Source organism: Cinclus cinclus, chromosome 1 (genome assembly GCF_963662255.1).
Source record: "Cinclus cinclus chromosome 1, bCinCin1.1, whole genome shotgun sequence".
Classification (NCBI taxonomy): Eukaryota; Metazoa; Chordata; class Aves; order Passeriformes; family Cinclidae; genus Cinclus; species Cinclus cinclus.
The window spans coordinates 99,635,416-99,660,508 of NC_085046.1; the positions used below are offsets into that span (position 1 = coordinate 99,635,416).

Consider the following 25,093-nt stretch of genomic DNA (forward strand, 5'->3'; position numbering starts at 1 on the left):
AAAATCCATATGAGTTTTTTTTTAAATAGTGTAACACTTTTGACTCGTGACTGAAAACAAATCTATGTTATCACAACTGGAATGCATAGATATTGTCATTATTGGCAGAGAGCAGTAAAACAATGCTCAGCAATTTATAATCCAGGCATATGGCTATTCCATTAAGGATAATAAACTGTCACAGTTCAGCACTTTGACAGCTGGCAGGTGCTGGAATATCTTGTGCTAAGGTACTTAATGCCTGAGGTTATAAACTGTATGCTTTATGTATTGATAGCTTTTATCTGTGATAGAGGTGTGTCTTAATATGTATTTCTTTTGTGGTGATTTCATTGTTCAGAAGGAAATAGAAATCTGTGAGTGACATTTCATAAATGGGTTCTCTGGGGTTTTGTGGCCTTAAGAGCAGGTGCTGAGCTTTCTGCTGTGTTTCAGCCACAAGCTCTGTTGCTCTTTGGTGTAGGGCAATTCAGCCTTCCGTACTATGATTGTATCTGAATTTCAGACCTGAAAAAAATAATGTCAAACTAATATCTTTTTATAGGTAGATAATTTTTCAACAGTGCCTACTTGTGCTGTTTCTTTGAAATATTTTAGCAAATATCAGTCTTTCCAGTAAGGTCATTATGAGAACTTGAAGGTAATTTTTCATTAACTCCCCTCAGATATTTTATGCTCACTTAGGCATTCAGTTTTGGGTGAGTATTTGAGAGATCCAAATGCCTGTGTCTGGTGTTGCTTTTTATGGGAAAGAGGGCATGGAGAAATATTCATGAAATCAGGAGCTTTGCAGAGGCTTTGTCAGCCTGCAGTAATATTTTGCATGACAAACTCAGAGATCATACATGACCTAGATAATTAATGTGTCTGGCCCATTAGTAATTGCTTGGATTATCATGATAGTCTATGGGAAAATTCACATGCTTCATAATCAAGGCATATCCTTATGTCAGGAGAATGTTTCCTTACACATATGACAAGCGAAAAAGCTCTCAGTCAGAGTCTCACATTTTTTTCCTTTCTGGTCATAGGCTGTATGTGTGAGTTCCCATCGGTTTCTTTAGGAAAGAAGCCTAGGTGTGGCTGAGTGACCTTCCACAAGACACTGGAGGTAGCTGTGCATAGTTTGTCTTAGGTGGCTACGTGATAAATGCAGCATGCCATAGGCATCTTTGAAGTTTCTCCTTCAGCATGGGTGGAAAGAATAAACTTCTTATGGGTGGTTATGTGACTTGCTGTGAATATGCAGTACCTCCAAAACAAGCAGTGTTAAATTAGTATTGCTTTGTGCTTTGTAATACTCCAGTCACTAGAAAGGAGCAGCACATACCAGCCTTCTTTTGTGGCACATCTCTTTGAAAAGGACCTGTTGAGTGGTTACATTTGGGCTTATTTCTTGACGTATTTGATTTTATGCATGGAATCTTGGAATTAGGACAATTTGACTGACAAGAAAAGTCTGTTAGGAGGCAGAAAGACGTTTTTTCAGGAATGGAGGAAGATGGATTTGAGGAAAGTTAAAGTCAAACCAGAAGAGTTGTCATGTTCCCCACTCCTGTGTAAACTTGTTCAGGTGCTTCATCTGTCTGTGTGAAGTTCATTAGCTGTGAAATGCTTGAAATGCAGGCATAGGCCTGACAAATATGGTGAAGCCAGAGTAACTTTTATAAAGTCTGTTGTGAGCTACTGCTGGAAAGCTTGTAAGATGTACATGGAAGTGCAAAACTTTTAACTAATCAAGAATTTGTGTTTAAAAGAATAGCTTTTATTGCCCTGGTATTTTGTTTGCTTGGCTTTTGTATTCATTAATTTTGGCAAAAATAGGTGTGAGAAAGTTCTTGACTCAGCAAAGAGCAAATGGTTTATATTGCAGCAGGTGTTTACTCACTTTAATTTTTGGATTAATTAAATGGGGCCAAGCCTATAGCAAGCAGCTGTAATGGTTGACATAAAAGCCATGGGGAAGGCTGAAAAAGTCATGCAATCTGACTCTTTGAGTAGAGCAGTTGAACTGTGTAGATGTTTTGAATAAAAGTGGCATTGATTTTGTATTGCTTCATGACTACCATAAATTGAACTGAATCAAAGCTCTGGTAAGCACTTTATTATCTATCTTCTATATCTTGTCTGACAGACCATAGGCAGGTGTGCCATGTCAGCCAAATTTAAACCAGTCACACATGAATTCTCAGTATCAGAGCTACTGAACTAGTCTCGCTCTCCTCTGTACCAGTTTTCCTTGAGCTGCTTACTTCTCTCCCTCACTGCAAAATCTTTTGCTGCAGTTAATCTGATACTCTCATGTAATCTAGATAAAGCTGTATTCAAAGGGCTGATGTGACAAATGGCAAATTCTGTCTCTTACGCAGTTTGAACCCACTGGCATTTCTGTGACCTGCTTATGTTTTTGGAAGTCAGCTGAAGTCTTTGCCCCTTCTTTTTCTTGCTTTCTATTTCTATGAAAATTATATGTATATGTTTAACTATGTTTTATCAAATAAAATTAAACAAAAAGGCTACAGAACTAGACTAGAAGTTTGTGACATAATTGGATTTTCTGTCTTTAATTTAGGCTAAAAAACATATTCTCCTTATTTAAATGGCATCAGGATAACATGACCTGTATTTGAAGCCTGATATGAATAGAGGTGTATTTTAGAACTTTCAAATTACTTTCAGCATCTTACTTAATTATTGCATTTAATTCCTTTACTGAAGCTTCAGCCATTGCTGGAGTCTCCACAGTTAAAGCAGAGAACTTAATTTTATTTTTTCTCTGGGTATGAACTGTCACTATGGTGAAATTCCTTCAGGGTGAATAAAGTCTGTAGTAACAGAGTAATGATTTGTCATGATCTTGGGGGTTGTACTGTCTGAACAAAAGCTAGAAGAAAATTGACAGTTTTGTTTCAGTGTTTAAAATGCACTGCAGATAAAATGTAAATTGACACTGATAGAATGGAAAAAAATCTGCTTTCACTTATGCTAATAAATTATCGTTCTCCTGAGATAGTATCCATAGTACATTTTTTAAAACTAAAAACCATATTTGTAATTATCAGAACCTTTGAATAAGCTGAAGTGCTGTATCATACTTGATCCTTAATAAACTTGTAGTTACATTAGTGCTACACTCCTAGAGGCAACTGTGTCCAAAAACATTTAACTGTTTCAGCTTTCACATATTCACTATGAGGGAAATAAACCAAAACAAAAAAATGCTAGCATGCCCTTTATGTATTTTAGGCTTGTTGTGTGTCTTTGATCAAAAGTTCTTGCACTGAATGTCTTTAATATACACCTGAATAGTAGAAAGAATTCAGTAAGTAGGTCTGTTGGCCCACTTAGTGCATTCAAAGACTCAGGATATAAAACCATTTTGAAAAAGATCTCTGAATATGGTAGAGAAATATTCCTAACTCTGAATGTATCTAAACCAGATGGAATATCATTAGAAGGATTTATTTAATTTTGTCTCATATTTATTTTCTATTAGACCTGACATACTCCAGTTTTCTTTTTCTTTGCTTTCATTACTGCTTTGACTTAAAAAGCAAGGCTTATTATGTTGCAGAAAGCAGTACCTCGTTATTTCAGTAGCAAACAAACATCACCCAGGAGTTAAATAATTCTGTATCTTATGTCTATATTCTTTGGTAATGAATGATTCATTTGATTCATTGGAAGTAGTCCAAATCCTTGCTGCTTTCCTGGAAGGACTTAGAAGTTTTTTCACTGTTCTCATTTGACAGTTCATTGCTCTAATTTGGTGAAGGTCATATTCAAATTTAGCATTCTCCCCCCCCATTAAAACCTGGGTAATGCTTCCCCATTTCCACTGGTGTGCAGTGATAGCAGCACATCGCTCAGAGCATCCTATTTAGACAGGCTCTTCCATCAGGTGCTCCTAAATGACCAAAAGAATGTACATGGGTTTATCCTAACCCCTTTGTCTGTTCGCCTTTCCTGAAAGCCTGGTCTTCTTCAGTTCCAGAATTGAATTGAAGAAACGAGTTACCTTGTTACAAATGGAAATGAGACCCCAGAGCAAAAGCTATGACCCTCTAGGTACAGAGGAAAAAGTTGGTTTTATATAACATTTTAACACGCCAGTCCTTCGGACCGTATTATAGAAACTGAGCATGACATCTTTTGTGTGTTTGTCTTCTAATATGTCACAGAAAATTTAAGATACCTAACTTGTATGACTTAAGGATGTCTGTGTCTATGTTTATACGGCACATTATAGTGTCAGAAGCATCATGTGGCGTTCCTGGCAGCCTAATTTAAAGTCAGCATTAGGACAGGTTAGGCTTTACAGATTGACTGAGTGCTGCCTAATACCATGGGTGATGGCAGAGTTGGTGGTGGAGAGGAGCTCTGCCCTGAGGAGTGCCAGCCCTGAACTCTCAGCACTCTTACCATGAGGCAGAATGGTTCTCCTTCACTAAGTGTGTTGGACTTAATTATTGTATTGCACATTTTAAATAAAAAATTATTGAAATTAATAAAAGTGCAGTAGTAATGCAAATATTGTTGTATCTGGTGGCCATTTCCAAGGTCCCTGTGGGAAAGTTCAAAGTTAGTTAACTCACCTTAGGAGCTGGAGCATCTTTAATCCAAGTTTAGGGATGCAAAATCTGAGTGGCTTTTGGACTAAGGGAGAACTTCAGGGAGGGACAGGCATCTGAGCAGAAAAACAGTCCTTTGCTGCAGTAAGTACAAGCCTGTCTTTAGGCTTTGTTTGTTCAAAAATTGAGGCAGGCCTAGGAAGGGGATGAAAGCTCAGACAGTGCCCCATTGTGTGTGCTGTGAGATGTGGATTCTGCCTGTTCTCATCTATGCTTCAGCAAGAATCTGGGAGATGTGTATGTTGAGGGGGAAAAAAGGCTTTTTCTCAAAGTGAAGTACTTGCAATAATTGTACTTTGGCAAGTATTGAACCTCTTTGGTTCCTGTACAAAGGCTGTATACTTGAAGAATTCAAGAATGTTAAATCGGCAGAGTTCATTGGAAGAGCATAATTTGGGTTATATGGAAAACCTAAAATACTAATGAACCCCTGTCCAAGGGGCACGTCATGTGTTGGAGGAAGGTATAGGAATGGAAGGTCCTGGGCAGTGTTTGTGTATGAAAAGAATCTGAATAATTTGGGTTTTGTTTTTGCCATGTGTGCAAAAGGAGTGTGTGGATATTGTTTTTACATTGTTTTTAAAGTCAAAGTGTTTCAGCAACTTTATCACAATGTATTATAAAAACACTGTATAATATGAGTCCAGTCTGCTGTAGAAACTGCAGGAATGCTCACAGTGGGACAAAATTGCCCTTTCACTAATGATTTCAGCACAGCAGAGTACAAGTTCAGTCTGTGGGAAATGTTTGTCTCTTGGGGTTTTTTTGGTCTGAAGCCATGACTTTCAAAATAACTTGATGAGAAGGTGTAAAGCTTAATAATGCAAATTTCCTTGTTTATTTTTTAAGTTTATTTATGCAATGATTGATTTCCAGAGGTTGTGTTCTTTGCTGAAATTTAAATCATTCAGGAACAAATGTGCTCTAAAATTCAAGGTGCAGGTCTTTGTTTTTGTTACCTGAGTTGAGCAGCATTACTTATTATTAATGATGACACTAATTCCAGTGTTATGCAGTTGTTTTGGGGTGTCAGTGTGCAATTTTGTGGTTTAAAAAAGCTTTGCCAGGTCCATTCTTACCCTTTTTTTCTTAATATATCTCTGTTTTCACATGTAATTGAAAGCTGTATCAGTACTTGTCACTTGTTAGGTGCCAGAAGTTTTCATTTTGTGCTAAATTGGCCAACAGTAGTTTAGAATGTGTGATTTATTTGTAAATAACTGATGCCATAAAAAGAATTTTAAAAGTGAAAGTCCCTGATTATCCAACTCAAAATCCCCTCTTATTTATCTATTCACCTGTGAAAAGCTTTTCCTTTTTTTTTGTTTGTATTTTATTTGTATAACAGGCAAAGCAAAAGCACTCATGCATTGAAGCAGTAATCAGTTGACTTATTTATTTTGCTTCTAGTTATATATACCTAAAAGTTTTATTTCTGTGAAGTTGCATTAGTAGTTTTACCATGGGAAGTAGCATTGACAATTCTGTGACTTTTGTTTGATATTTGTATGACAGTTGTGTGGTCTACAGGATCCTTGGTAAACTGATACTACTGAAAGCACTGAACATTCTCAGTTTCAATGTGAGTCAAAGCAAAGTTACTTAGTTGAGTTGTTTGCTGCTTTGTCTTTCAGCAAGAAGAATAATCTGTGATAGAGACAGACAATGAGTAAATATGGTTTTGTTCACATCTCCTAAATAAGGAGCTGAGAGACTGAACTACAGCTCTGACTTGGTGCTGTTAGAGGCTTTCGTCTTGTGTCAGCTTTGTATGTATTATGAAATCTGTTCATAGTATATAAAAGTGCACAAACCATATTACTGAGCTGCAAAAGCCCCACTGCTGATACTTCAAAGAAAGCAGCAGCTGTCATCCAGTTTTAGCCGTGGTGCTTTTGAATGCCTTAATCTTCTTCCCAAACAGAAGAAGGCAGAGAGAGTGCACTTTCTTTATCTACCCCTTCTATTTTTTTTTTTAAGTTTTGGTAGCAAAATCCAAAAGCTGTGCAGCAGCCAATACTGCATGGCACAGGTCATAATTTTCTTTGCATCTGATCTGGACATTTCAGTCTTCCTGTATGCTAAGCCCTTTCAAATGTACTTTTTATTTAAGTTAGATACACAATAAACTTTGTTTTTATTCCCAAGTGCTAAAAGTAAAATGATTATTCAGTTATACTTCATTTCAATTTCAGTTTCCTTCCAACTTTGTTCCCTTTCAGTTGCTGAAGGGGTGTATGTTGGGATTGTACTCAGAACCTGAGTTACAGGAAACACACATCTACCACTGGAATTAATATATTTTTCTTTGTGTGACTTCCACATTTTCACCTTTTTTTTTGAGCAAGATATACTACAAATATAAGTTTAATATTTTAGAGCTGTTTTTAAGGTCTGCAGTCTCCAAAGTGGGTCATGGCAGAAGTCAGGGGAACGGTACGAATACTGAGCAAGAAAGCAGCAATACTTCCCTGACATACTTCCCTGTCTCAATAGCACTTCCCAAGTCAGAAGCTGTTCTTTGAACCGAAAAACACATACAGGCTTTTCTTCTTCACTAATTTGCCTAATCACTTTCCCTAACTGCATTTTAAAATAAATATGTATAAACATATTTCAAAGGAATAGTATGTGCAAAATTTTTATATTGAACCAAGTTGCCAAAATTATTGGAAATAAATTATAAAATAATGCGTTTTATGTACTGGGTTTTAAATTTGTTTTTTGTTGATTAGCCGCTGTCTTGCAAAGTGAATTTGCACTGCAAAGTAGTCCCAACAGAGGAATGAAGTACACAAGTGTACAGTAATCATTAAATCATCTGTCTAGATAAACTAAAGGGGGACTGTTTTAAGTCTTTGCTAACCTCCAGCCTCTCACACCAAAAATACTTTGTTGTGCTGAAATAAGTAAGCAGCTAGAGTAAAATAATGTTTTAAAATCCCTTTGTGTTGTCCTATATACCCAAAGAGAATTTCAAAACTCTGCAGTAAAAGGTGCGTCGACCAAGATCGTACCGAAAGGCAGATTAGAGAAAATTGCATTTGATGACAAGGTTTGGTATATTTAGAAATGCTCCTGTCACTGAAGTTGCTGCTGTGCCAACTACTCCTACACTGGAGTCTGCTAATTTGTGTGACATGCTGTCTGTCCCAACACACAAGGAAGAGCCGAGATTACACGCAGTAACACCAGTCCTACTTCCGTTGTGAGACAAGGATCTTCCAAGCAGTGACATTACCTTCTTGTGGTTTACTATTGCAGTCCCATTTTTCCTTCCCTCTTCATTAATACCCATTTTCAAACTCCTCAGTTTGAAATGCCATCTATTTACATCTTTAAAATTCCAGAAGCTTCAGTATTGCTCATAAGGAAAATAATTAATGCCAAGAGAGAAAATGTTCGTTTAGCATTCTGGGATGTTCATGAAAATCTTATGGTAGCTCTCACTGAATAAGAGGTAATTGGTTTGCTTTACTCTTGACAGGGCACAAATAAGAAGCCCCAGTTCAGTGAAAAATTGAGGTACTACCTCATCACTATAGAATATAGCTGTTGGTAGTTTCAGTGCCATATGTGTGCTTCCACCAGCTGTGCAGCAGGCAAAGGAATTCTTGTGGGCTGCTGTCCCTGTGCTCAGTGAGTAACACTGGGACATCCACAGCTGTGTCCAGACACCTCTCAGGTCAATGAAGAGACACAAACTGAAGGGCTGTTTCCAAGTGTCATTAAGCTGTGGGAGGAGAAAGGTATCTCATGTTAGTTTATTCTTTCTTTCAATTTCTTCCTACCTGCCCCACAAAAAAGATGGCGTGTGTGCAATATAGTCTTACAGAGTAATGTTACTTTAAGGTTTGCCATGTCAGAAGAAAAAAGGGAAAATAACCTTAAAAGATCCTGCTTTGTTTTTAAATTAAGAATTTTTATTTCAAATATTGAAATAAGAAAGCTGTAGGTATGTGCTATGATCTGCTCTTGCTCGTTCTATGCTGTATTACTCAAGTGCTTGCTCAAGTGCTCCTGCAGATATTAGCAGATCATTTTTCTCTTAGATTTTGATATTTACTGCCCTCTCAGTTCCTGTGTTTGTTATACAAACACCAGAAAATGTTGTTCCTCACTTTTCCTATTCATTCATGTAAATGGCATTAATATATATTTCTTTTTTTGTTGTTACAGGTTATTGAATCTCTAGGGATTATTATATATAAAGCCCTGGACTATGGTTTGAAGGAGAATGAAGAGAGGGAATTAAGTCCTCCACTGGAGCAGCTTATTGACTACATGACTAATGCCACAGAAACAGATGGGAGTAGGGATGAAGGATATGATGCTCTGGATGAAGGAGTGGAGGATGATGATGATGACAAAGAGGAAGTTGAGGCCATTCACTCCTATAAAGATGTCATGAAGGTACAGTAGGGGGCAGTTTATATGCTAGTTCTGTCAATGAGAAAATCAACTCTGTTTCTGTGTTATTGTTCCATGTCATACTGGCTGTGTCATTTCCTGATTTCCCTGGTCCTTTTATATGGTTTGCTTGTGAAAATGACATGCAGTATTATTTCAATTTTGACAATAGGCAACAGAAAATCCATTGTCAACTTTAGCATTGGATGTGCCGTTAATACCACAATCTGATTTAATCCCTGCACTGGATAAAACAGTGTAAACATCTGTTGAATTACTTTGTGTACTCTTGGATACTTCATGGTGTGTTTCAATTAATTCACCTTTTCATTAGCAGGTTACTAGTGTAATTATTTCTTATCAGTTCCTTCGCTTGCCACCCTCCCCTCCTGAAGCACAGGTGTGCTTTTATAAGAGTCCCTTATTTCTGTGGAGTGAGTCAGGGCACAGTATTTCACTGGTGATCATTGTGGTTGCAGTTCTTGACCCGAGTTGTGAAATTTGGAAATATAGCTTATGAACTTTAATTGTGACAAGTTCTTTAATATTATCTGGGCTACTATAATGATAAATAATAATTTTAAAGTGTTACCCTCTTTTTTTTTTACAGGGCAGTCTTCTATGGATGTTTTAGAGCCCAGTGAGCTCTTATTACAGACAAATGTATTAATAAGCATGGTTGAAAAAAAAAATGTGTAATTGGTTTAACCATAAATAATCCGATATTAATACAGGTTGGAAAACATTATGCTAACTTGTACTGGGGATTGAGCTGTTTATAGTGCTTCTTTACAAATGCAAGTCAGATCTAAGGACCAGGAGCTTAGTGCACTGCAGAAATTAAGTGTCATGGTGGAAGCTGAGACTAGAACAATATCCCAAATAGCCCATCAGAACACATTAACACTCAGAAAGAAGACCCTACTAAAATCCTTCAGTTCTGCTGGGTTAACAGTAGAGAGAAACTCAGGAGACTAGAGAGGAAGTAACTTTGAGATGCTTTTGCATCCTCCTTGTATCAGAAGTAATGCTAAGTGCTTAATGCCTTTGTTTTTCCTCCCTCCCTCAGAGAAGCAGAGGCCAGAGGGAAAAATGAATGAAATGGTCTTTGCTCCCTTGTAATGGGGAGGGCCTGTCTGGCTAAAGTGTTCTGCCCTGCCCTTCCAGCCCCTGCCAATGCCAGCCTTGCCGAGTTGCTGCGTGCAGGTGCTTTGCTCTCTCCTCCCTTTGCCTCAGTCACCTGCTCCAGAGAGGGCCAGCAGCACCCTGCTAAGCCCTCATGCAAGCTGCTCCAGACAGTGTACAGGAAATGTAGAAGATTGATGGAAGACATTCCTCGTTTTCCCCTGGTTTGGCAAAATGCTGTGAATTGGTGACAGTTGAACTAAGATAGTTAAGTGAAAGTTTCACTTAGTGCAGAGGCAGAGAAGATCTTTGTATATGCAGAGCTGAAGACAGTGGCTTTGTGGGAGTGATTATTTTGCAAGTTCTTTACTTAATTTCTGCAAACAATAAAAGATAAATTGGACAAACTGTGCTGAACTCCTTTAGGTACACTGGTGTAGACATCCCTGAAATACAAAAGCAATAAGAAAATTCAACAGGTTTCAACTCTTAAGGCCATGGAATTGCATTCCTTTCATTTGGCTTTGTTAATATCTCTGGTAGTCTGAGGTACCTGCCTGTTTGTATGTTTTAAAATCAGCGTCTTACATTTTTATTTCTTGATTGTATTTTGTTAATAATTTTATATCATTCTGTTCATGTACTGCTTCTGTGACTTTATCTTATTAAACTGAAGGTCAGCTGCCAATTTGTACATCATCCTAACTTTTACTCCTTCATCCCTTGGAATTCTCTTCTATTTCTGTTGTTGTTTTTGCCTAAATTATGTGCTGCAGGCTTAACTCTGCAACTTACCTTTATTACCTACTCAGTGTTGTTACTGCTTTGACAGTACTGGAAGGACAGCGTCATTCTTCCATATTTTTGACATGAGTGCAGATTTGCAAGATCCTTTTTTCCTGACTTAATACCTTTCTAAGGGTAAGACCATCTTTTGCATGTGGCTTTCTCTTATTTCCCCCCACCTCCACCCCTACAAGAGTGGTAAAATATTAGAGTCTACACCTTATTTACCCAGTGACTGTTTCACAACAGCAGTGTGTGGTCTTGTGACTATGAGGCTCAATTATTTTAAGTCCCTCTTGGCAAGATTCACTGTGAAGCTTTTTCCTCTCCAGTTCCTCAGTACAAACTACAGTTTGTAGTGAATGCTGAAGCAGGTTTGCTCACTGAAAACTGTTTGTTCTTGCCTCCCCTGCATTCTTTACATCACAAGCTTGGAAAATGGTAGAGATGGCCTGTGTGTTACTAATATTGATTTTTAAGGTTTTTGACTATGTAGTTTTCAGTCTGGAAATTATTTTGTCCTTGAAAAGTGATTATGTGGTTCCTCCTTTTCCAAAAACTCTCATTGTCTGGTCCAAGACCTGTCTGCTACTAAGACTGAGTTTTTCACCATTAATCACTAACTTGATAGAGCATATTTTGTGATTAAAACACAGAGGTAGTTAAGATATTTGTCACGTTTCTCTGTAATGTAAAGTAAGCAAGGTCAGTCCTCTACCCTCCCTCTAGCCTGGAAAATGCTGAGTAATGCAGCAAACACTGATTCCCAAGGACTGGGAATAGGGTAAGTGCTAAATAGTACTGCCAAGATCATCATTTGCAAAGCCAGTGGGGAAGACACAGACAAGCTTTTGTCCTACTTCTTGGTATATTTGGCTGATTTAGCTTCTGATTTCCTTGGCAGGACCAACCTGCTGCCCAGACTTGATCCACTGTTTTTAAAAATGCATCTGTGAAGAGAGGAGACATTGGTTGCTAGAAGCTTCTAGTCTTTGATATATTTCTGATTTGTCAGCCTTGCTGCAAATGAAGGGAGAAACAGAGACAGTAAAGACTGAACATTTTCAGACAGATGCTTTCCTTGTTTGCTGTATGGTACAGGAAATCTGTACATGTCAGGAGTGCCAGGGTAGCTCTACATGTACACAGGACACAGTAAGCCCAAGGGATGGGGAACTCACCAGGCTGACAGCACACGTACACCCTGGGAAGCCTTGGTCAACATGGAGTATAGACACTGGCATGTTGGGCAGTGTTGGGCTTGCTAAGGGTGTGGGAAGTCCTGTCATGTGGCACCTTTATCAGAGCATGGGGCCCTCCCTGATACTGAGGCAAGATGATGCAGTTTATCAACCTCTTCCAGAGTAAGCTCAAACCCTAATTCCACTCCTAATTTTAACATTATCACACTCCTTATCCTGCAGATCTCTGCAGTCAGATGGTTTAAACAAACAACATTTTTCATGTTAACCCAGAGGCACTTTCTAAGCTGTGATTTATCGATATCTGCTGGCTTGAGCCCCAACCCTAAACCCAGTTACAGTATTATACTTCATTCTAGGTAAACACCCCTTTCTAATTGTAGATGTAAAGGTAACCTCATAAGGCTTTGATAGCAGGCTTTATTCTGTGCTGGTATTTGCTGGGCTGAACTGCCATCCTAGGCCTGTCATTTCTTCCAGATTTGAACATCACTGTAGCCAACTCACTACTGCTAGTACTAGACTTTACCTCAGCCCTCCTGCAGAGCAGAGGTGTTGTGGAGGTGTTGTCAGCTGTGTCTGCAAGTCATGACACTAACCTTTGTCACTGCCTTGATACCTTTCTCTGCAGGTCTTGCAGAAGGTACATAAAGGAGGCAGCGCCCTTCCTGAACCAGTATCTTTCTTTTATTTATGTTCACCTTTCATCCCAAAAGTTAACTCAGCTTTTAACAGGAACCTTATCTGTAGCTAAGCCACACCTTCTTGTCTAGGACACAAATACAGGTGGATTGTGGTGGGTGCTCAATGGCTTCAGGTCCCAGGTCTTACCTCACTAATTGCTTTTAAGAAATTCAGTAATAGTGTTTGTTAATTCTGACCAAAAATTAACTGTCATGCAAGCACTGCCTCACAAAGGTATATGAGTGACCCAGGTCCCATACAGATAAAACTCATACACAGAAAATCTCCATGCTGACTTAATTTGCATTAAATTTTCTTTCAGAGCAGCACGGTCAGTATTGTGTTATCTCGCTAAAAGAAATGTAAACAAGGATGCAGTCTGCAATATTTTTATTGATAAAAAATGATGTTTGTGCTTTGCAAAGCAGAAGAATAAATTGTTTCTCTCAACCTCAAACACCCCTCCTCTCCCATTTCAGTTATTTTAATCATTGGCATGGTTATGAGATAAAAAACTTGTATGTCTAGGTGACTCATATGTCTTGGTAGTTCAAGGATATGACTGACTCCTTTCAGCTGGAAGGAACTGAAATTCTCAGTGGTGATATTGATCTGCCGCTGTTTTATTTTGAGTACTCTGATAGTAGTACAAATCTACCATCTATGGAATGTGTAGGATTATAGGGGAAAAGAAAAGTATGTCCTGTCTCAATGCAATTATAGCCGGGATAAAAAGATCTGCATTTAGATCTAAGTGTTTTGGAGACTCCCTTCTGAGTCTGAGGACTATTATCATATAGATGCTGTGACCCCATGTAAGTATAATATGGGATCCTGTCAGAGAGGAACCAGAAAATGCAGTTAAAAACAAGTCAGGGTATTTGTTTATGACAGACAGTTAAAGAGTTCATATTACTGGAATTCAGAGGCCCATAATTTTGTCAAGTCCAAGCTTAGTAAGGTGCAGTTTTCTGTGAGTGCAATTCAGTTTAAGGCTGGGCTGGCTTAAGCATTTTTGTATGAGCCTGCAGAACAGTAGTTATGCTTCATTTCAAAACAAGCAACTTGCAGTGTATGCTGTATCTCTGTGAAGCTGGTGAAGATTTGGAAGCTTACTGAGATGGTAAATAAAGTCCCAGATGTTGCCAATTCATTTTAAATTAAAAAGCAATGCAGCATCATTGGACGTTTGTGAAAATTCTCATGCTCTAAAAAGATAATAATTGATCCTTTCCCCTCTCTTGAATTCTGTACTCACATGTTTACATGCTAGTTTTTATCTTGGTGGATATTTTATAAAAAAAAAATCTAAAATTTCATTTTAGAAAAGCATGATTTTTGCCTCATGTGCATGGAGAGAACATTGAAATTACAGTGGGTTGGAAGTCCTCAGTTCTCTTCACTTTTGTTCTCCCAGTTCTTGCTGGCTTGAACAAAAAATTATCATAATCTACTTGTAGATCTTCAGTCACACAGAGGTCTGAGACCCCTTTTGTAATATTGGGAAGCCTCCTGTCCCTTCTGTTTGGGTCTCTGAAAGTGCAGCCATCTTGTTTTTGTACCTCTTAAGCTCTGAGGAAGGCAGGTTCTCCTTTGGCTGTTCCTTTTTTGCAGTTTAACTCTTTGGGGACTGTCATCTAGCATGAAATCTCAAGATCTCCCGAAGTGACTTTGTAAGCACAGCCCCGTATCATACTGCAATGGCAGGACACCCTGAGGTGGATGCCCTCTTTCAAAACAATCACTGAGATTGGACTGGCAAAGGAATGTATGGATCTTGGCTGAATAGGACCCATCCACAGGCCTTTTCTTATTTTTTCACCATGCTTTGAATGAACTTGGAGTTGTCTTAGAAATGTTGTAAACCTGCTGCTTTTTTCTCTTGTCCAAGCAAGCTTTGTGCATCATGGTTATTCATTCAAAACTGTGTGTTTCTCATGTCTGTGCTGTCACCTTTGCTGGGATCTTTGTCACCTATTTCTCGTCAAAGCATCCCAAAAGATACTTGTTTGCCTTTGTTCTTTAATCAGTTCCTTCATCTGTTTTGTGGCACAAACAATTGTGCAGGTGCGGGTGCAGAGTAAGCAGTGTTCCTGGCTGAGCTGTGGCAGGAGCCAGTGTTGGAAGCTCCTGTACTGTGCCGGGCCGTGGAGCTGAGCTGAGCTGAGGATAGACTGTGCAAAATAAAGCAGCAGTGTCTCTCTGCATGTTTGAGTGTTTGTAACGTGTGAACAATATGACCGTGTTGTTGGTATTAAAATAAAAGTGTTTAACAATAATAATAATAATAGGGCTTTGATATGGAGGGCTTATACCTGACATACTTGCAAAGAAGTTGTCCCTCGAGGCCTTGGTCTCTCAATTTAAAAAGAACTTTTTGTCTTCCTGACTGTAATTGTTCATTGAAACATTCCTTCCATTAGTATGGGCTTAGATAGATTGGAGTGTCTTACCCTGGGCTGGGAGATAAAACCAGATGACCTTTCCTGCAATGATTTATGGCTCACAGTAGTACATCTACACTGGTTAAAAACCCCTGTACCCATAATTCACATAATTATACTGGTATAACCTGTCTAAGGTCTAAAATAGTCTGAGGAATCCAAGGAGTTGTCCAACAAAAACAGGAAACACAGATGGGGTGTGCAGATTATTTTTATGTATGGGGAGGTTGGAATACACCTTTGTGTGTGGCCCTTATGCATCTAAAAGAGGCACAGTAGGGCAGGGACTTTTTTCCCCCGTCTCTTTTATGCTGTAATTATTATAAATAATTTATACAAGGGTAAAAATAAAGTTCCATATTTTTGTGCGGGTGGAAGGATTCTTTGGTGGTAATGGTGGCCCATAATGCATAAAAGGCAGAATTTGTCATGCCAGAGCTCCAGTTATCCCATAGAAAATACAAGCTCCAAAACGTGCAAAGCATTCTGTAAGAAATAATGCATCTGAAGTATCAAAGAATCTGCACTGCCTAAAATATACCCTGGAGACTAAAGTAGATCAATGAGTGTTTACTTTCACAAGGTATGTTCTGTTTGATCAGATTAAATTTAAATTCTGCGTAATGACTGGAAATCAGGGTAATGGTCAATTAACACAGTAAAGCTGTAGTGACCCATAACAAAGTAGGAAAAGAGCAGAGCCACTATTACAGAAAGGACCCATATCTTCTCTGCCCTACTGATTAACTGCAGCACTGGGCAAAGCAGTGCTGCCTCACCTGGCCAAAGCTGGAGGAATCTGCCTGAGTCTCCCTCTCCAACTCTTAACCTCCCCTTTTCTCCAGGTTTTAAAACTGATAAGTGCACAGAAGGCCGTGATGGGTTTTTCAGATTCACTGTCATCCTGTTAAAGGCAGTAGATCTGCTCAGAAAAATTAGCCAGGACAGCAGCTTGTCTGATGTTAGGATCGGTGAAGGTTCATCTTGTCAGAATCGTTTCTACCCGTGTAGACTTGGCAGACTTGGATGTTTGTGGTGTTGCTGGTCGCTTTTTATCTCTGCAGGCTGCTTTAGCTCCTTACATTGTTACACAGGCTCACAGCGTGCCTGTAAGGCACAAGTGTTTGATTTACATTCCATGTAATGCCAGCATCCCACAGGGGATAACCCATAAGGGATTTCCAATGGAGCTTCCCAGGACCCCCTGTATGACTTACATTATGTGTGGGATTCATGTTTTAGTAGACAGGTGAAGCAATGGTGACGTGCAAAATTGATGGGCAGTTTCCTCATGTAGTATTATGGGCTGCAGATTCCCAGTCACTGCACTCACTGACCATGTTCGAAACAGCAGGTGAACTTATTTCTGCAGTTTTTATGTTGTGCATATGCAGCTCATTTGAAATAGGCATTCTTGTAGATCTAGTGCTCTGCAGGCATGAGAGAAGCAGGATTTGTGGGGTGCGGGAGGACTTCTTAATTAGTCCGACTGATTTAGCTGGGGTAAAATATGATATGCCTTCCAGGCTGAAAGAAAAGGTCCAGTGGCAGAGTCTACAAGTGCTTGTCCTCTCTAAGTTGTGGGGTCCCTAACTTCTTTGAGGCATTGGAGCCTCACAACCCATCAACCTGTTCAGGAGAGAGGTTAAGAGGAAAAGTGACTGTGCCTTTTCTAGTTCTTGCCAGGAAATAAATCACTGAATATGAGTGTGCTAAAAGTTTATCTTGCTGGTAGCAATTATGTAAAAAGTGATGTGCCTTTCAGTTGTCAATATTGCTAGTCCAGGGTCACTTACAATGATATATTTCATTACCAAAGAAGATGGAAGCAGCATAGGTGCTACAAAATCACTTAACTCCTTACAGAGGCATATTGTCCTGTAACAGCAACATGGGAAAAATAAAGAAACTGAAGGAGGGCCCTTTAATTAAGCCACTGTGATCTTCTTGCTTTTGAATTATTCAAGAGGGAGCCTTCGGCTTGAGGCAGAATTTCTTTTGGTGCATTTATTTCAGTGCCAGTAACAGTATCAAAAGAAATTAAACATTTGGAAGAAAGTTCATAGAATTGATTTTAAAGTGCCATTAATTGTCCAAAATAATAATCTCTCTCTTCTGTGTGATTTTTTTTAGTATGCTCTTGACTACTGTGCTCCCATTATGCTATTTTTCTGCTCCCCTTTCCTTAGTGTACTGTTGCATGCTGTATTTTAGAAAAATATTTAAGTGAGATAAGGCCATTTGAGACAAAGAAATAAACAGTGTCTGCTAGACTGTGCTGACCCCTGAAGATCCATATCTAAAAAGCAGGATATCATATTTATCCCAAAGATTGGTCTGAAGACAGGGCATGTTTTGTACTTCTCAGTAAAAGTTTTTTTTACAGTAGGTTTTTGTTTAAAACATTGACTTCCAACATCCCTATATAGTATTGTAACTGAAGCACTCCTGAGAGGTAGTTTTCAAAATATTGTTGTCATGCAGGATGCATGGCCCTGTGAGTGTTTTAAGTGATCGATATGTAAATATTTCTAATGAAATAACACAATGGGAAGAGCAATATTTTTCTGGGTGATGGCTTCAGGGCACTTCTCATGTTTGCCTCACTGCAAACTTCGGGCCATACATTCTAAAGCTTCTGCATATGTGAGTTGGGTATATGTGGAATTGTAGAGAATTATTTGAATATTTTAACCTAGCAGCCTTTCTGATAATTCACACTAATCTGTGCAGTTGAATCAAATGGTCCCAAGAGATAAATTCCTTGAATCTACTAAGCTTGGCAGAGCATTTACTGAAGGGAAGGTGTAGGGCAGCCTGGGTGCTATAGAAAGAGAGCAGGCATGGGAATTCAGGGATTTTATGTGAGGAGGCAAAGCAAACTGGCAGCACTTAATAGCAGCTGCGAGTAGCTGTTGTTTGGAGACCCAAACTAAACCCTCTCAGGAGGAATATTTAGCTGAGGGATTGACAAGGACTGAGAGCTCAGGGATTGTGCTAAGGGTAGGCAGAGCTTCATACACTGCTCTCAGTTTGCTTTGTGTAAAGCCTGCAAAGAAGGCACTAGGAAGATTCTTTTTGGAAGCTTGGGTGAATGGAAAACAGGTGGTTTTTTGCCTCTGCATTGAAGAGAGAAAAAAACCCCTTTATTTTGTTGTTATTTATCTATTTATCTCAGAGGAAGTGACTAGAAACTTGATTTCAAGCACTAGAAAAAACAGGCATTTGTTTTGTAGTTATTGCACTCACATTGGCAGGGAAGAACATGATACTTTGGGTGATTTAAGCCAAAAGAGAGTTGTATAGTTGGGGGTTTTTTAGAGCAGGTTGGCTAGGTATGGGGGTTTTTGCCTTTTCTTAGGACAAACCAGGCTTGGAGTTGGGACAACAAGGTCCTAATGAGCAATTGTATTTGTTTTTAGTTTTTGGCATGCCAGGATTTCTTGATGTGAGCATTAAGACCAACACTTGCTTTAAACCAGCAAATTCCCATGAGGCCAAATCTGAGCTGGTCTCCCCTAATCAATTCACATCTACCAGTCTGTCATATCATACTGTATGTAACAAGCCCCCATATATGTATTTTATACAGCTACATATACTTACAGAGGTAGATGTAAGATATCACTTTCCTCAATTCACCTTTTGAAGAGGAAAGATTGTGAGGTGATGTTTAAAAACATGGCAGTGTTAAGTGAAGAAATAGGTTTGTTCTTAAAAAAAATCTTCTGTGGTAGCATGTGCTATTAAAAAAACAAGTGCAAAAATGGAAGTTCAGGCCAGTATTAGCAAGATTTATTAAGTCTTTTCATGTCTGGACAGAAGCAGCATGTCACACCTAGAACTATTTTTAATGGCTCAAAGGTAAAAAAAAGGGAATATGTTGTCTGGATAACAAACATTTGGAAATAAAAATACCCAGTAACCTTGTGTTTGTCCTTGTGTTTAATTTCTTATAAGCTCATATAGAAAGTGAAGGGATTCTTGTACCTTAGCTTGATGAAGAAGGCTGGGGACAGTTCACGTAAATCCCTTCAAAGTAATTTTAAAGCAGCTTTGAACGTGACAAGTGTTTAAGTGAATTATGTTGATAGACAGGTTTCATTAATTAAAGTGAAGTCATTTGGTGTCTTAAACAGTTGTCCTTATTTTTCATTCTGGGCAGTGTAACTGGAGGTCAACATGTGGTCAGCTTTACTTTGAAAGTAACCACTGTGCTCTTTTTAAAAGGGTGATGTCAGTCCTTTTCCCTTTTGAGTGTGCTGATGAGCAAAGGAGGGTGTTTATTGCAATTTATTGCCCTGGTTATGGTGCCTACTGTGTTCAGAGCCAAGGCACTTTGCCGGGGACTTTCCAGTGAAGTCTGGTTGCCAGAGACACTTGGCCTCATGGCATCACCTTCAGCAGAAGTGCTGAAGTCTGCCTGTACCAGAAACCTTTAAAAACAAAAAAAAACACTTTACCTTGGAACACTACGAGTTGGCCTTGCTTTCCTGCCTTGGAGATGGAGAGAGGGAACATACCTGCTTCTTCCAAGTGCTGTCCTGGTGGCCAGGGGATGGATGGCACCCGTCTGCTCTCAGCCTGGCTCTATGGTCAGGCGAGCAGGTAGAACAGGATGGGTGTTTCTGTTGTGTTCAGGACACTTGCTGCTGTGAAGGTGAAACTCAGGAGGTTTGTAATCTCCAGGCAGGTATTTCTTGTGCCTGGGTGCAGGGCAGCAAGCAGCTGAGGGGAGATAATCAGCAAGATAACTAGACACCCCCCACAAACCTCTTATACATGCCTACCACAATAAAAGGATTATTAATTTTCTTTGCCACTCTGGCAGACTGAGATAACCTCTCTTTGAGGGTAATTTGGCAGCTATCTAGGTCTTTCAGTGAAGGTGCTGCAAGCAGAGTGGTTTCTTGGCAGCTCCTTGCTGGTGTCATGCAGAGTTTGAGGGAACTGACCCCCCCTTGCCTTTCCTGCCTCTCCCAGGTTCCTCTCGAAGCCTTCTTTCTTGTGGGACACTGATGTGTACTTAAGGATACTGGCAAAAAGTCCTTTAGAAGCAGTTTTGGGCTTTTTGAGAAGAGAGTGATGTCTTAAGTTATCTTTGCTGACAGAACAATCTGTAAGCTTTAAGACTCATGAGTTTTATACCAGGCTCTTGGTAGATGTGATGGTACATCCTAAATTCAGCTCAGAGAAGTTGAGAAACCTCAGTTGAAGCACTTTGCCAGTGTCTGAGGTATGTCCCTTTATCCATTGCTATAAAGTTCAATATAAAGTTGATGTTAAACTGCCTTTCATCTTTCTGAAGGTAGCAATATTTGAAATAGATGTATATACTTGCATTTCTAGTGACTGTACTTTGCTCTAATGTCTTGGTTTTTAAAAATATAACTGCTCTGACTTTCAGCCTTCAAAAGTGGTTTTATCATGAAAAATGTTAGTGTAGAGAAAAGTTGTCCAAGAGTAACAATTGGTCTTTGAGTACATGCAGGAGAGTGCTCTACCATGATCACCCCATTGATGACCTTACTCTCTGTGGACTGAGGTCATACAGTATTACCTTCCAGAGGTATAATTCCCTTTATAGCTCTGCTTTAGAAGGCACTGATAGACTTATCATGTAAAAGCATCTCTTTCAATGGACATGTAGTAGATGCCTCTGCAGGTGCCAGGGGTTTTAAAGGTAGCTTTGAAATTGAAGAACTGAGCTGGGAGTTCCTGCCTGACTTGCAGAGATATATCTTTCATGATGTGTAACTGAGAACAGGTAAATAATTACCTATGGTGCAGGTCCTTAGACTACTTGGCACAAAATAGTTTAATTATTTTAAGGCCTGTGTTTGAAAACACAGCAGTCATGCAGCGCTTAACTGGAGAACTAGAAAAATGGTTTGCCTACCTCCATTATCTCTTTTTCCCTTCAGATGATATTTTGATGAAGAAATGGCTGGTAGCTGGGTTCTGGTGTGTGGGGTTTTTGTATTGTTTTTTTTTTTTTTCCCTGAACCATTCTCTGTTGAGGACTCATCCCTTTAGTGAGGAACTTACTTGTTTCTACAAGGTGCCTTCTCAGATAAGAATGGTAAGACTTATCTGATATGATTGAAATAACCTAAAGTGCAAAATTATTTTATGTTGATTAAAAGCAAAGTAATAAAGGTTGGAAAGAATCCTCAAATACTTTTAACTATGTATATGTTTTCCAATGCATCTTCTTCTGAGTGCACAAGTAAATTAATTTCCAAAAGAATCCTCAGCATTTGAAAGTACAAGGACATTTATTTGAAAATACAACAAACTGTGCTTGCTTTGCAGTCAGAGATAAGCCCAGGTGAATGGGTTGGCCTGCTTCTAAAAGTGACATATTTTGAAATAAATGAGACAACTGTAGAAAGAACAGCCAAGCTCTAAGGAGGAAGAAGAAATGTTCTTGTATTCAGTTTATTAGCAAGAGACGATCTCTCTTGCTCTCCATCTTTGGGTTCCCATCTTGTGTTGAGGTCTGTGTTGTTCATCTATTTTGGAAGCAAAGACTCATTGCTCTCCCCTCCAAGAAGTCATGATGTGAGAAAATGAATATATTTTAAGATTTTAGCAAGCAGTCAGCCTTTAAAATGTACCAGATTGTTTCTTAATTAGAAATAATAAAGGTTATATTTCATATATATTTCTGTGAGTTCAGGACCTAGGATTTCAAGAAAATATCAATTACTGCAAGACACTTAATAATTCATTACAACTGTCCATCCTAAATGTTCATATGGAGACCAAGATCTTTTGAGCAGATAGAAGTGCAAATGGACCAACAGAGCAGGGAAAAATATTCTGTAGCATCATATGTGATTTGGTCAGTGATGGCTTTGAAACAGAATTTTTTATTTTCCATATCAAAGAAAATTCCTGACCAGCCCACTGGGCTTTGCACTGACAAAAATAAAATCCATAATTCTTAATATCACAAGGGAGAAAGAATATGTGCAGGCATGGACTGCAAGGCTGTGACACAGCCCCAACAGCACAACTGCAGTCCCCACAGTGCAGACTCAGCACAGTTTGAGATACATGAACTGGCCTTGAATACTTGACAGAGTGATGCTTTTACTCCTTACTGTTGCTGCCAATGAACACAAATGTGTGGAGGCAAAGTGAGGCAGCAGAGTTGCCTTTCCCTCGAGCCTCTGAGCATTCAGGACAGCATAAGCACCATCTGCAATCCCTACAGGTGGTTAATCCCACCTGTGTTCTGGGAGTACGTCAAAGCCATTGGCTCCAGGTAATTCAATTTCTAGTAATTACCATACTGGAGACAATTTCCAGGAATGAAGTGTGTGTAAGGAAAAGGACAAGAAAGGGCACCACCACTGCAAACAGAGGGAACTGAAGAGAAAATAACACTTTAAAAGTTCTGATTTATTCCATATCTATTCTGTTTGGTTAAGCAAGGATATATATTTGAATCAAAATTACTTAATCAATTTAATCAATAAATTGTGGGTTAAATAATTTTGTTCATACCTATGTTAGAGTGGCATATTTAACATTCATATAACTTGCTTGCTAAGAGAATTGCAGTGTAGAGTCAGTGACTATAAATTTTAAGAGAAAAGTGTTAAGCATACTTGCCTGGGAGAAGAAGAGAAAGAATTTTTCTGCAGGCCTTTTTCATGCAATCGGGATTCCAAAACCTGATTTCCCTGACAAAGGTACTACAAATAAGGAGTAGGCATACATGAAGGAGTAGAACTGCTTTCCATATGCTTAGGTCCAATGAAAGCAAAATGAGACTTGTTAGAAGTTACTTGATCTTTTCATTGGGAGTGAAGTTTAAAAGCTTGTTTTGCTTAGTAATGCTGCCCATTTGGTTATGCGGCTGGAAATCTGTTTTTTGGATAGGAATAAAAAAGTCATGCTTCAGGACAAAAAACATGAAAGCAAATTATTATTGTTATTATTATGCCTACTGAGAGAAGTTTCAGCACTTTACATCAAAACAAACAAACTTCCCCCACACACATACACTTTAAAGCTTTGCATGTGAACTGTAAATTGCTGCCAAGGAAAGTGTTTTTATTTTAGTAGATATATTTTAATTGGATTTTAAGTGGCTCATGAATAAACTGCCTTACATTAATATATTGTCTCTCAGTTAGAATGTACACAACCATCTGTGCTGTTTAATGATGAGATTGGTGAGTATTATTCAAAATGGGAGATACAGCCACTCTGCTGCAGTAGTCTCCCCTTCCTTTTCTACATGTGTCAGTGTGATTTGGTTTCTGATTTGAGGGTCATTCCCCAACATTTTATGGTACCTTTTGATAAAATTGTTTTCTCGTTTACACTGCTTGAAAACTTCAATATTTTCTACTGTTTTTCCCAACATACTCTGTTTTTTTTCAATCAACAGCCTGGATGTAATCACTGCTTTATGTGCTTGTGTGGGGTCTTGGGGAGAGGGGAAGAAAGAAGGGCTTCCATCCTGCCCTCATTCTTTGCTGCATATACCAAGCATCCTGGTACAAACCCAACTCTCCTCTCTTCTCCTCAACACAAGCAGTAATTCAGTAGTAGTAGAAGGCACCCTGCAGCCCTAAAGAGGGCCTGAACAACATGGCAGACAAACATACAAAATGGCATGGCAGGGGTGCAGCTCTTTGCTAGCAGTTGTTCAGGTCTAAGTTATTTAATAATGCAAAGGGTGGTTCCACAGCTTAATGGGCTCTTAGTTAAATAACTACAGGTAGCCCTGTGAATATGCACTGCCACTCCCCTTCTCCTTTAATTATCCAGTTTTATCATGTTTTCCCATCTACGCCTCTACTCTGCTTTTGAAGCTGGTTTTCTTACTCAGATGCCTTCGTCTCATCCTTCACTCTGCTGCTCCAGCATGAAATGCAGATGTGTGAGTGGTACAGATGAGAGCTGCCCCATGAGCTGTTGTATACTTGTGAGGGAGAGAGCTTTCAAAACAGTTGTTGTTGACAGGCAACCTAGTGGTTTTGCTAAATTTTGCAGGAATTGACATTTTATGTTAAAAAAAAAAAAGGAAAAAATATAAATGGTAGGTTTTCTCCCCTGCCCATGAATAATCCCATTGATGTTCCACTGAATAGTCAAAGAATGAGAGCTAGCAAATTCAGATTACTGCATATTTATATTGTTAATTCCTCCATTATTCTGCTAAGAAACAACAGAGCACAGTTTCTCTGAAACTAAGAGAGAATGCAGAATTGATTTTGACTTAATTGGCTCTTTTGAAACAAGTCTCTTTGAGAAGCAGGGTGTTGTTAGTCCACTATGTAAAGACAGTGTAACAATGCACCTAATGCATAATCCAGAAATAGATGTATTTGAGGGGTAAAAATACCCTCATAGCTTTCAAGTAGAAATGAGAATTTATACAAATGCAGCTATATCAAGAAGTCTGCACTATCACATAAAATTAGTCAGTCATTGAAAACTTAATATCAAAATGTCAGTGGAAATAATAATTGTCTCAAAAAAAATAGGTTGGCTTTCATATTAAAGTCTGTTTTGGTAGTCAAGGTCTTCATTCTTAGAAAGCTAATAAAGAATGGGGTTCACTGAGTATGAAAAATATAGAATTTGGCTTAAAAATTGTGACATAGTCAGTAACATATGGTGGAGTTTCCTTTTCCTACCACCAGTGTAAGTTTTAAGTACTTTCAAAAGTGTTTGTAATTACGTTAAATATTTTTAAGACTCATTTACCTAAAGATGGTATCATGTAAATGTAACAGATTACAAATTATCTTCACCTTTAATTGTCTGTTGTTGGGTAAGGTTCAAG

The 25,093-nt window shown here is 38.8% G+C and overlaps 1 protein-coding gene across 1 annotated transcript in view; it reads left to right on the forward strand.

The window, feature by feature from the left end:
• SPIRE1 (spire type actin nucleation factor 1) overlaps window positions 1–25,093 on the forward strand; it is a 121,002-nt gene that overhangs the window by 45,638 nt on the left and 50,271 nt on the right. The window contains 1 exon segment of the mRNA XM_062500890.1: window positions 8,811–9,044. Coding sequence (XP_062356874.1) covers window positions 8,811–9,044 — 234 coding nt within the window.